Source organism: Saccopteryx bilineata, chromosome 5 (genome assembly GCF_036850765.1).
Source record: "Saccopteryx bilineata isolate mSacBil1 chromosome 5, mSacBil1_pri_phased_curated, whole genome shotgun sequence".
Lineage (NCBI taxonomy): Eukaryota > Metazoa > Chordata > Mammalia > Chiroptera > Emballonuridae > Saccopteryx > Saccopteryx bilineata.
Window position 1 is genome coordinate 56402068 of NC_089494.1, and position 12051 is coordinate 56414118.

The 12051-nt window shown below is 38.8% G+C and overlaps 1 protein-coding gene across 5 annotated transcripts in view; it reads left to right on the plus strand.

The window, feature by feature from the left end:
- ZNF385B (zinc finger protein 385B) overlaps window positions 1-12051 on the plus strand; it is a 452357-nt gene that overhangs the window by 239844 nt on the left and 200462 nt on the right. The window contains exon 1 of one of the 5 annotated variants that reach the window (XM_066233198.1): window positions 7637-7658. The exons of the other annotated variants lie outside the window; for them this stretch is intronic. Within the exon in view, the coding sequence (XP_066089295.1) occupies window positions 7649-7658 (10 nt within the window). The 5' untranslated portion in view covers window positions 7637-7648. Of the gene's footprint in view, window positions 1-7636; window positions 7659-12051 lie in introns of those variants that run through there. 5 annotated transcript variants of the gene reach the window in all.

The following is a 12051-nucleotide window of genomic DNA, read 5'->3' on the forward strand; positions in this document are numbered from 1 at the left end:
GAAAGAGAACAAAGCCCGTTGATGACATTTTAATTTTTTTTAACTGAGAGGCAGAGAGGCAGAGACTGACTCCCGCATTTGCCCCAATCAGGATCCACCTGGCAAGCCCCCTACCAAGCAATGCTCTCTGCCTATCTGATCCACTGCTCCATTGTTCAGCAACTGAGCTAATTTAGCACATGAAGTGAGGCCCTTGAGCCATCATCAGTGCCAACTTTGCTCAAACTATTCAAACCGTGGCTGTGGGAGGAGGAGAGAGAGAGAGGGAAAAGGGTGGAGAAGCAGATGGTAGCTTCTCCTGTGTGCCCTGACAGGGAACTGAACCCAGAACTTTCATACACCAGGCTGAATCTCTAGCATTGAGCCAATCTGCCAGGGCCCCCTTGGTGACGTTTTTAATGGCTTTTTTTTTTTTTTTGTAGATTTTATGCTAATAGAGAGCAGATCTTAAAATCCTTTGGGTTTTATCTTCCAGAGTTAGATGTAGCTAAACATTTTTGTTTACCGAATATCCTCTCACTACAAAATTGTCCAGCTTGTCCAAAGTGTTATGGTTTTGGCCATTTCCCTCCAAATATGCCTTAGGCAGAATAGAAAAAGCACATTTCTTCCAGGTGGCGATCATCACTAGAAATAAACAACTACTGAGAATTTTGCCGCCCTAGGCAAACTTCACCTGAGAAGACAAGCTGGCTTTGCATAAAAATAAGCAAAGAATGGATGCCTATAAGGTAAGTGGAGATTAAAAACAAAAAGAAAGAAAGAAAGAAAGAAAGAAAGAAAGAAAGAAAGAAAGAAAGAAAGAAAGAAAGAAAGAAAGAAAGAAAGAAAGAAAGAAAAAGAGGTAACATTTCTAATTTAACCCTGTTGAAAAACTTGACACAGCTGAGCATCTATCTTAGGAAAACCTACATTGCATTATTTAAATATCTGCTATCCAGTGTAGGAGGGGAGCAGGTGTTCTATCTGGTCATATCATTGATGACATAATTCTTTTGATGTGTCCAGTTGTGCACATATCTGATGTGTCTGAACCATGTTAATTATATGTCACAGTGTTGTGATGGAAACTTTCAGATGACATTGGGACCAAACAGTTTAATGAGAGCCATGTTACACAAGGTTTCTGGGGAGACATACTTTCTCAGCATATAAATTATTTCCTTCATATAAGTTAAACACTTGGGTAGAAATGACATTGTTACCATAATGGTTAAAAAAGATTCAATGCCTTAAAAGAAATCACACATGTAAGCTTATTCATAGGCTAGATTCCCTACGTCTCCTTTGCTGGCTCTCAACGCTCATCGCTATACTGCAGGTGAAGAGATAGGGTCTCAGGGGGGTCGTGGGGACTGACAGCTGAAGCTCACTATAAATATTGTATCACCATTATACTCAGTTCCGTTTATCTTGTATATCACACTACTTACTATACACTTGTGACAGTGACCAGTGGGAGTCTCCTGCTTCTGTTTACTCCACATAATGCCCACCCAGGTCTGTAACCTTACTCCAGGCCAGTCAGAGGATCATTGGGACCCAGAAGAGACTTGAGAACTTGACCTGTTCTCAGCATTTACCCACTAAGGTTTTTAAGTGAGATTATCTAAATTAGCTACTTGGCTTCCTTTAGGTTTTTATAAATTGTATAAATTTTCTTTTAGACAGCCAAATATCTCCCACTGCAAATTTTAAAATTAATTATTTTTCTGTTTAGTACTCCAAAAAATAAAGAAAAGAGTAAAGAATAATGTAAAATTTTCTGTAAACCTGCAGTGTTAACAGGTTTTGCAATACAGAGGGTCCTCAGGTTCAGACACTGTTCCATTCCTACGACAGTGATGTACCTTAATTGTGGTGTAAGTCAATAACACCCTAGCCTATGTCACTTACCTATCCTAACACAGCTGTAAAACCATAATCTAGAACATAAAAATACAACTAAGCCACAGGAAAAAGGAAAAGGACATAAATATACCATACTGGTCACTGTACTGTCGGAACAGGAAAAAAATGACAAAAAATGAGTTTGTTTAGGAGTCATGATAAGGGCCAAAAAGTTGTCAAACAAAGCAACACAAATGGAACACTTGCACCTTTAAGTCGAAACGACGTAGGTGAGTGTACGAGGGACGCCTACTCCCTCACTCGTTCCCCGCATTACTCTGTATTCTTCTGCCACGCACAACCAAACTGTCCGCCCATGTAGTCCGTAAGTACAACGCTAATGGCGTAAGCTGAAAACACTCATGTCTCTATTTTTTAAAATTTTTATGGGAGAGAAAATTGTAACTCGACACGTCTTATGTCGAGACTGTCCTAACCTCAGGACCCCTGTATTTTCCTCCAAACATATTTCTGTACGTAAGCACATATTCAAACATTTACGTAGATATAGACGGGCTTCTTTTATGTATGAGTTGTACAACCAGTTTTGCATAGTTTCCCCCACTTGTTATATCGCAAACATTTCCTTATGTGAGTAAATATATTTTATAATGTTTCATATCAACATAGCCATTTCTGTGCTGTTGAACATTTAGTACAGAATGACTTATCTTCATTCATACAACATTTTAAATTCTTTTTACTCTTTCTCTTTTCTGGGTCCATTTTGGTTCTCAAACTCAAAACTCATATAGCTCCCTATTCAAGTAAGTGGATGCTTAGTTAATGGTAATTATCTTTCATCTACAGAGCGCTCTACTTGTAGAAAATTGGAAAGCTGATTGGGCTACAATTTTCCCCAGTTAAGCATAGTTTTTTCTAGAAATAATAATAATTAATTCCTTGAGAGGGTCTTAAGTGAAGACTAGCCCTAAGTATTAAAAGTGGATGCTACTAAAGAATTCTGAATATATTTTTAGACACTAAATATGAGGGTTCTTGAATTAATACATAAGATGTGCTGCTAGAAGTTAACATTTAGCATAATAGAAAAATCTGAAATAATGGTATAGTTCAAAATAAAATGATTTATTCTCAAGTACTTTTATTCTCCCCTAAAAGGAAAAAAAAAATTAAAATCTCCCCTAAAGGGAAAAAAAAGAGAGAAAGAGAGAAAGGACCATTTGCTTTTTTGAAACACATTTCCTTTTACTTAAAAGTGATTTATGTTTTCAATTCCACAAAAAAATAGGGACTATTACAGTGTCTGTAAATCTTTGCTGTCCAAATTCACTGGTTTTTATAAGGAGGGAGCTTGGAAGGAGCACTGGATTGGAAGCTTTGTGATATTGGGCAATTTGCTTATTTTCTCTCAGTATCAGTATCTTCATTTGTACAATGGTGGTTATAAGAATTGAATGTAAAATACCCTCAAGGACACTGGACACATGACTGACTCCTGCTTTTAAATGGTAATGACTATTTCAAGAAGTCAATTTTTTTTTTTTTGTATTTTTCTGAAGCTGGAAACGGGGAGAGACAGTCAGACAGACTCCCGCATGCGCCCCACCGGGATCCACCCGGCACGCCCACCAGGGGCGAAGCTCTGCCCACCAGGGGGCGATGCTCTGCCCCTCCAGGGCGTCGCTCTGCCCCGACCAGAGCCACTCTAGTGCCCGGGGCAGGGGCCAAGGAGCCATCCCCAGCACCCAGGCCATCTTTGCTCCAATGGAGCCTTGGCTGCAGGAGAGGAAGAGAGAGACAGGGAGGAAGGGGAGGGTGGAGAAGCAAATGGGCACTTCTCCTATGTGCCCTGGCCAGGAATCGAACCCAGGTCCCCCGCACGCCAGGCCGACGCTCTACCGCTGAGCCAACCGGCCAGGGCCAAGAAGTAAATTTTTAAAAATAATTTCTCTCCTTGAATGAAAGTCGATGATTAAAACTGTTTGTAGGTAAATGGTTGTCATTTTGCCATAAAATTATAACCATACAGACAGTTAAAAGATAATTAATAATACACCAAACAGAAATGAAAAGTTAAAACTGCAAAGTTAAGCAATTCTGATGTTTCCCAGGAGTACCCTAATTTCTTTATATATAGTTAATTGATTAAATTAGTTAAAACAATAGCTTAAATGTGTAGTAAACTAAATTCATACTAAAGACAGAATAAAAGGTATTTTATTATTTTTATTTCTCAGTTCTTTCAACCCTCAAGTAAAGAGAAAAGAGGAAAATCAAAACTAAGATGATAGATTATCTAAAAGTTAAATGAAGAGCAAACTTTTTATTAAAAACTGTACTCAAGAATGGTTTTAATATTAAAAAACAAAAGTTGAGCATAAATGAGCCATGTGTCTTTTTAAAATTAGAAAAAATATATCAAAATTAAAAGAAGACAGAAAGACAAAGATTAAAAAAAGTATTAGTAGAGTAGAAAACACAAGGAAACAATAAAGCAGTATGACAAAAACCAACAGCCAGTTCTTTTGGTGAGGTGAAGGATCTACTTAAATAGACAAATGCATGACCGTCCTGACTAAGGAGAAATTAAAGGAAGTACAAATATAAAACATCTGAGCTCTAAGTTACCTTCGAAAAATAGCTAGTCCTACTGTTATTCAAAGTTCTTAGAGAGAAAACGGGGATCAGCATTTCAATCCTTTTATGCGGTTAGCCTATGCTTAATATCAAGCACCTGGTAAAGGTGCTGCATTAGTATCTAGGGTTGCTCTAATGAATTGTCACAAACTGGATGGCTTCACCAAAATTTATTGTCTCACAGTTCTGGGCCGGCGTTGGTTCCCTTTTGAGAGTTCTGAGGAAATGACTAGTTCCAGGCCTCTCTCCTTCACTTGCGCACATGGCTGACTTTTCCTGAGGCCTCTTCATATTGTCTTCCCTCTTCCTTATCTGAATCCAAATGTCTTTGTTTTTATAAAAGACATCAGTCTTACAGGATTAGGACCTGCCCATGACCTAATTTTAATGTGATTACCTCTGTAAAGACTATGTTCCCTATAAAGTCATATTCTGAGTTACTAGGAGTTGGGACTTCAACATATGAATTTTTTTTTTTTTTTCTGAAGCTGGAAACGGGGAGAGACAGTCAGACAGACTCCCGCATGCGCCCGACCGGAATCCACCCAGCACGCCCACCAGGGGCGATGCTCTGCCCACCAGGGGGCGATGCTCTGCCCCTCCGGGGCGTCGCTCTGCCGCGACCAGAGCCACTGTAGCGCCTGGGGCAGAATCCAAGGAGCCATTCCCAGCGCCCGGGCCATTTTTGCTCCAATGGAGCCTTGGCTGCGGGAGGGGAAGAGAGAGACAGAGAGGAAGGAGGGGTTGGGGGTGGAGAAGCAAATGGGCACTTCTCCTATGTGCCCTGGCCGGGAATCGAACCCGGGTCCCCCGCACGCCAGGCCGACGCTCTACCGCTGAGCCAACCGGCCAGGGCAACATATGAATTTTGGGGGACAAAATTCAAACTATACAGATGCTCTTTTTTTTTATTATTAATCATTTGTGTTCATGAGGTTTTATCCTGATAAAACTTTGAGAGAGGCCCTATTACTTTCATAAGAGTTTTTAAACGTTACATACTTTTAGAGCTGGAATGAACATAGAAATCTACCGCATTATTGAGAAAATAGGCTCAGTGATATTGGGTGACTTTCTAGTCAATTGTGTCCTGGCTTTCTGGTATCAATCACCTCTTCCAAATCCTTCACACCACTGGAGGACCATGCAGGGAATCCCATCAGCCCTGGGCTGGTGCTGGAGTCACAGACTTGAAGATGTGATGCTTCTAGATCAGGGATCCCCAAACTTTTTACACAAGGGGCCAGTTCACTGTCCCTCAGACCGTTGGAGGGCCGGACTATAAAAAAATTATGAACAAATCCTTATGCACACTGCACATATCTTATTTTAAATTTAAAAAATAAAACGGGGACAAATACAATATTTAAAATAAAGAACAAGTAAATTTAAATCAACAAACTGCCAGTATTTCAATGGGAACTATGGACCTTCTTTTGGCTAATGAGATGGTCACTGTCCGGTTCCATATTTGTCACTGCTAGTCGTAACAAGTGATATGATGTGCTTCCAGAGCCGTGACGCGTGCATCCTGTGTCACCAGAAGTAGTACTGTACGTGAGCGACTCAGCGCTTTGTGGCGCCGCCACATACAGTACTCCAGGAGCACAGGATGCGGATGCTCCTCTCACTGACCACCAGTGAAAGAGGTGCCCCTTCCGGAAGTGCGGAGGAGGCCAGATAAATGGCCTCAGGGGGCCGCAGTTTGGGGACCCCTGTTCTAGATACTTGTTCTTCCCAGCATCATGCCATCCTATCAAGCCCTACTTGCCTTGGGCCTGATCAGATGCACATCTACTATTGCCTCTGGCGTTTTCTCCTCTGCCTTCACACAGCCATCCTGGAACATTTGTGCAGTTTGGTGTTTTGGTTCTTAAGATTTCCTGAGGGGATAAACTGTCACAGAATTGTCCTTATATAGTTTTAATCATTTAAGCGATGCCAAAGGTTTATTGTAATTGATTTAGAATTGAAGGTGGTTTATTCAGATTTTATTATTACAATTTTCGCTTAGGGGTCCTCCAGTGGTACTATTCTTATTAACTTGCTGTTTCCTTGAAGTTGAAATAAATGGGCAGTGAGTCTCAAACCAAAGATAATGATTTATTAAATCTCCCATAGTTCCAGATAGCTGCATTTATAGCAGGCATCCTGTAATTCTTTAGGCAGTTTTCACACTGTGAACAACAAAAACACCCTGCTTTAAAACAACACATTCATCATCCATTTTTAAATAGCTATTACTAGAAATTATTGTTTTATTTTTTATTTCCCAATAACGTCATATTATGTCCAACCTGAGATTATTTTCTTATTGTAAGTTCCATCATTACTTTATGTATAACTAAGAAAGAAAATAAAAAACACTCTCAATTAACAATGACAGAGAACCTAAGAGTTCTGCTGGACCTTTGAATTATTCACACCAGCAAATCATCACTCTGAAATTTCTATTCAAGGGAGTTTAGCAATTTCTTCTGCTTTCAGGTGCATTGCTGGCCCTGTGACAGGCAAAACTTTTCCATGTACCATAGCTTCTCCTATGGTTACCATTCTTCTACCCTGTAACATGATAGAACGCAGTTTGCCTAGAAAACCTGAAATTGCCATCATTCTTCCAGTAATGAACTACTACTTCACTCATAGCAGGTACATACCCCACCCCTCTTTATATACCAGTTAATAGTTAAGTGTCTTATAAATTGTCAGAAAAAACAACAACATTGGACGAAGAGGATAGTTACATTTTTTAAATGTAATTTTATAAAATTATTTGCATAAGTTAAATTTTCTTTGCTTGGTGAATTTAGTTGAAAATATTACTTGGAATTTTAATGAAACAACATGATCAATTTAGAATTTACATCTCCCATTCCAGGGAAGTAACCTGTTTTTCCATAATTTTTTTTGGCTCTGTAGGCTAAGGAGGCAGTATCTACTGACAGTCGCTGTATTGTTTGCTAGTTTCAACAGAGGTACACAGTGAGTGGGTGGAGTTGGTCCTGCACTCCAGCGGGCGTGGGATACAAGGGAAAGTTTGTGAAAGCTCCCACTCTTTCTGTAATAAAACGTATGACAGATTAAAGTACTCCTCAGCTCTTGATACCTTTGTTATACAGAAATTACAGACTAGCTGCATTGACTACTGCTAGGAATCATGCTTCTAGGTAAGTAACATAACTTACAAATGGTTGATTTGTTCTGAAGTATTTGGAAATGTATATGGAGGTAAACTTGGCTCTGTCTGGAATTTTCCAGATTTGTACAAATTTCATATAGTGCTAAGCAATGTTATGATTAGTATTATTTGTCATACTAGGATTTTATGTGATGAATTTTGGCATTTTGGAATGACCTTGGAAATGTGTGTGTAAAATAAAGAAGCAGTCATGATTAGGGTAACTATACATTTTTCCTAACGTAAGGTTGAGCTAACATTTTTGAGTTTAATCTGTTGTTATAGACAACAGAGTCTTCATGATCTAAATGGTAATAAGAGTTCTAGTTTAAATATGTTAGACTTCCAAATGTTTTTAAAATGCTATTATGTCTTCTAAAAAAGATTCATTACATATGATTATTAAATTAATGTTTAAAATATGTGGAAATGCCCATATTATAGGTTTTAAAATCAGAACATTTAAAAAGTAAAGTGTTAGTTTGCTGTATATTTTAAGATATATCATTTGTATGCATTAATTTTAATAGGAATCTGGTAAAACCTTTCAAAGAAGATCTGATATAGGAAGCTTCATACTTTATAGAAGAGCATAAATAAATAAGAATTTCATTGGAAGCTACATAAACGCTTTTATAATGTTTCATTGATAAAATACTTCTTTTACTCTTAAGTTAATATTGTGAACAACTGGCTTATTTTTATACCTTGAATTATTTACTTGAAAAACAAACATTTTCCTAATAGAATGTCAGTAACTGTGTGATGAGTTGAGGAATTTTCCAGCTAATAAAGGCTAAATAAACATCTGCAATCTCCAGGAAATTAAGTGAAAAGATCTTTTATTGCAACAGTTATACTTTGACCAATTTTACATATTATATCCCACGTGAGAACAATTTTAGCCTTTATTTTAGAGTTATTCATAAAATCACTCCTTAGAGATGTTTGATAACCCATTTGAGATATTTAGTAAAAATAACTATATTAGTAGCTTAAGAGCCAAATTATACTTTTACTTTGTTGTAAATGTGTTTAAATAAGTTAAATGTTAAGTCAATCCGCACAGAGAAAGCCCCTAATTAATGATATATTTTACCCGTCACTTTTTGCTGTAATTTCAAGCTTATTTATTATTCTACTTGGTAACAGTGTACTGTTATGAAGAAAATACTGGTCTAGAAATTAGGAGACCCAACTTAGGTCCCAAATCTTTAACACTTCCTCTAGCCATCTATAAAATGATTCTTAGAGTTTTACTTTAGTTTTGCTATTTCATTTCTACCTTCTTAGTTTTCATTATTTTGTCATGTTGGAGATACTATATCTATATACATATAAAATACACTGGATATTTTAAACAAGGGCAATTTTTTCACAAGGGAGCTACCTTCAGATCATAAGATTTGATGCCACTGGTGAAGAATGAGGGATGTAGACAATTTGAGACAGGAGTCCCAGACTCTCGAAAGTGCACTTGTGTGAAGTAGGAAACATTTTGCTTATTATTTGCCAAGGTTCTGATACACATGTATGTGTTTCCTAACCTTCAAAAATTCTGACACCCATTTTGAAGACATTTACTTAAAAAAACAAAATGGTCCTTCAATTAAAATCATCTACACAGTAGTTTCTCACAAAGTCTCAATATGTTACATACCCTCTACCTCTCCGTTTGCCCAATATGCCTTCATTTGATTGGAAATACAGAGTTTGCAGACTTGAGTCTTCCTATCATTTTACTAAGATAATTTCACTGTGGCTGAGGAAGCAAAGCGTGATGACAAGAGTTTGAATTCTTCTTTCTCTAGTTCTGAGTGGCTTCAGGAAAATCACCCATCCTTTCTGCACTTATTTCCAAATGAGGATACAAAGATTTGTCTCATAAAATTTCTGTAAGGGGATATTTGTAAACATCAACCAGTACTTGAACATTTAAGTTGGTGACCATTAAATGGTAGACATTATTGCTATTGTATTATCTAGTTACCAACTCTTGATTTGTTTGGATTCATTATACTTTCCAGCATTGCTGAAACTATGTGAGTTTTATGAAGTTATTTACTCCCATGTTCCAATAAGATGAGTGAATTATTTTCTTGTGTGAATTTAGAGTTAACCAGAACTAACTCTAAATTATAGTTGTGAGCTGTAATTACTTCAATGGTTAAGACCATTTTGGCCTCTGGGAATGAAAAGTTATATTTTACAGGGCATGTGAAAGAAGTACTTGTGAATTCATCTCTGTTTTTTATTCATAGTTGGGTTAAAATGAGCCATGGTGTTGAACAGTTTCTTTGGAACATTACATAAACTTACTTGTTCTTGGCCACGTAGCAGTTGGGAATATGCAAACAGGGCTGAAAGGAACCAAACAGCAAATTCTTCAAGGCAGGAAACCTAATATTTGCACATTAATCAATAGGGTGATGGTTACCAAGGTGGCTTATGACTAAGATTTCTTGTTCATCATGAATGGGAACTAGCAACCTAAAGGACTTGCTTCATGTTAATATGGTTGACAAGACTAGACTGAAGCACAGTTGTGACACAGCTATTCCAGCTGCAGAGGCTCTCTGTTCTCCTGCCCCCTCTGCTCCAGTAGGAAATGCCCTCACATTCTCCTTCTTTCCACTATCGCACCGGCTTTCTGATCTTCAGTTCACACTAAGATATAAATAAATAGTTCATCAATATTTTCTATGTATTTGCATTTTAGCCACTGAAAAAGCAAAAATCTAAAGCCCTAATCCCATACAATTTTAAATAATAGCCATTGGGTTGAGAGATTTTTGGAGTAACAAAGAAAAACAGCTACATCCTCTAGGTCAGGGGTAGTCAACCCTTTTATACCTACCGCCCACTTTTGTATCTCTGTTAGTAGTAAAATTTTCTAACCGCCCACAGGTTCCATAGTAATGGTGATTTATAAAGTAGGGAAGTAACTTTACTTTATAAAACTTATAAAGCAGAGTTACAGCAAGTGAAAGCATATAATAATAATTACTTACCAAGTACTTTATGTCAGATTTTCGCTAAGTTTGGCTGAATAAATCTTTTTTTTTTTTTTTCATTTTTTCTGAAGCTGGAAATGGGGAGAGACAGTCAGACAGACTCCCGCATGCGCCCGACCGGGATCCACCCGGCACGCCCACCAGGGGCGACGCTCTGCCCACCAGGGGGCGATAATCTGCCCATCCTGGGCGTCGCCATGTTGCGACCAGAGCCACTCTAGCGCCTGGGGCAGAGGCCACAGAGCCATCCCCAGCGCCCGGGCCATCTTTGCTCCAATGGAGCCTTGGCTGCGGGAGGGGAAGAGAGAGACAGAGAGGAAAGCGCGGCGGAGGGGTGGAGAAGCAAATGGGCGCTTCTCCTGTGTGCCCTGGCCGGGAATCGAACCCGGGTCCTCCGCACGCTAGGCCGACGCTCTACCGCTGAGCCAACCGGCCAGGGCCTGAATAAATCTTTATAAAACAACTTACTATAGTTAAATCTATCTTTTTATTTATACTTTGGTTGCTCCACTACCACCCACCATGAAAGCTGGAATGCCCACTAGTGGGCGGTAGGGACCAAGTTTACTACCAGTGCTATTCTTATTGCCCGTAACAAGCAAAAATTTATTCTAGGAGGCAAATAAACAAAAAAAACCTTAGCTCTTATTATGTATAAAGTACAGATACACGTATAATAGATAAGCAGATATATGATATAGCAGTGGTATTAAAATTTAATGGGAGTGATTAAGAAAAAAATGTGAAGAAGACCCCTGGGGGGCACAATGAAAAATTTTAGAAACACTGCTTTAGATGAGGGTCACAAGGGGCTCTAGAAACCTGTAGAGCGTGAATTTTACTGAATGTTTTTGGCATGAAGTAACTTATATCTGACTTAGTACTTATATTTGAAACCAGTATTTATGACACAGTAAGTCAACCATGATCATTTGTTGTACCCTTTACTCTTTTCAGTTATAAGAAGAAATAAAGAGGAGAGACTTGAGAATAAGATGTACTTGGGTTTGAATTCTACTTCCCTCTCCTATTTCCTCTGTGACCCTTGGCAAATTGTTTAGCCTATTTAAGCTTCGGTTTCCTTGTCCTTAGTTTACTTGAGGATCTTAGTGTTCACAATGTGGAATTCCAGTATTGTAGGAATTATTGAAAATAATAAGCCCTGGCCAGTTGGCTCAATGGTAGAGTGTCGGCCTGGTGTGCGGGGGACCCGGGTTCGATTCCCAGCCAGGGCACATAGGAGAAGCGCCCATTTGCTTCTCCACCCCTCCCCCTCTCCTTCCTCTCTGTCTCTCTCTTCCCCTCCCGCAGCCAAGGCTCCACTGGAGCAAAGATGGCCCGGGTGCTGGGGATGGCTCCTTGGCCTCT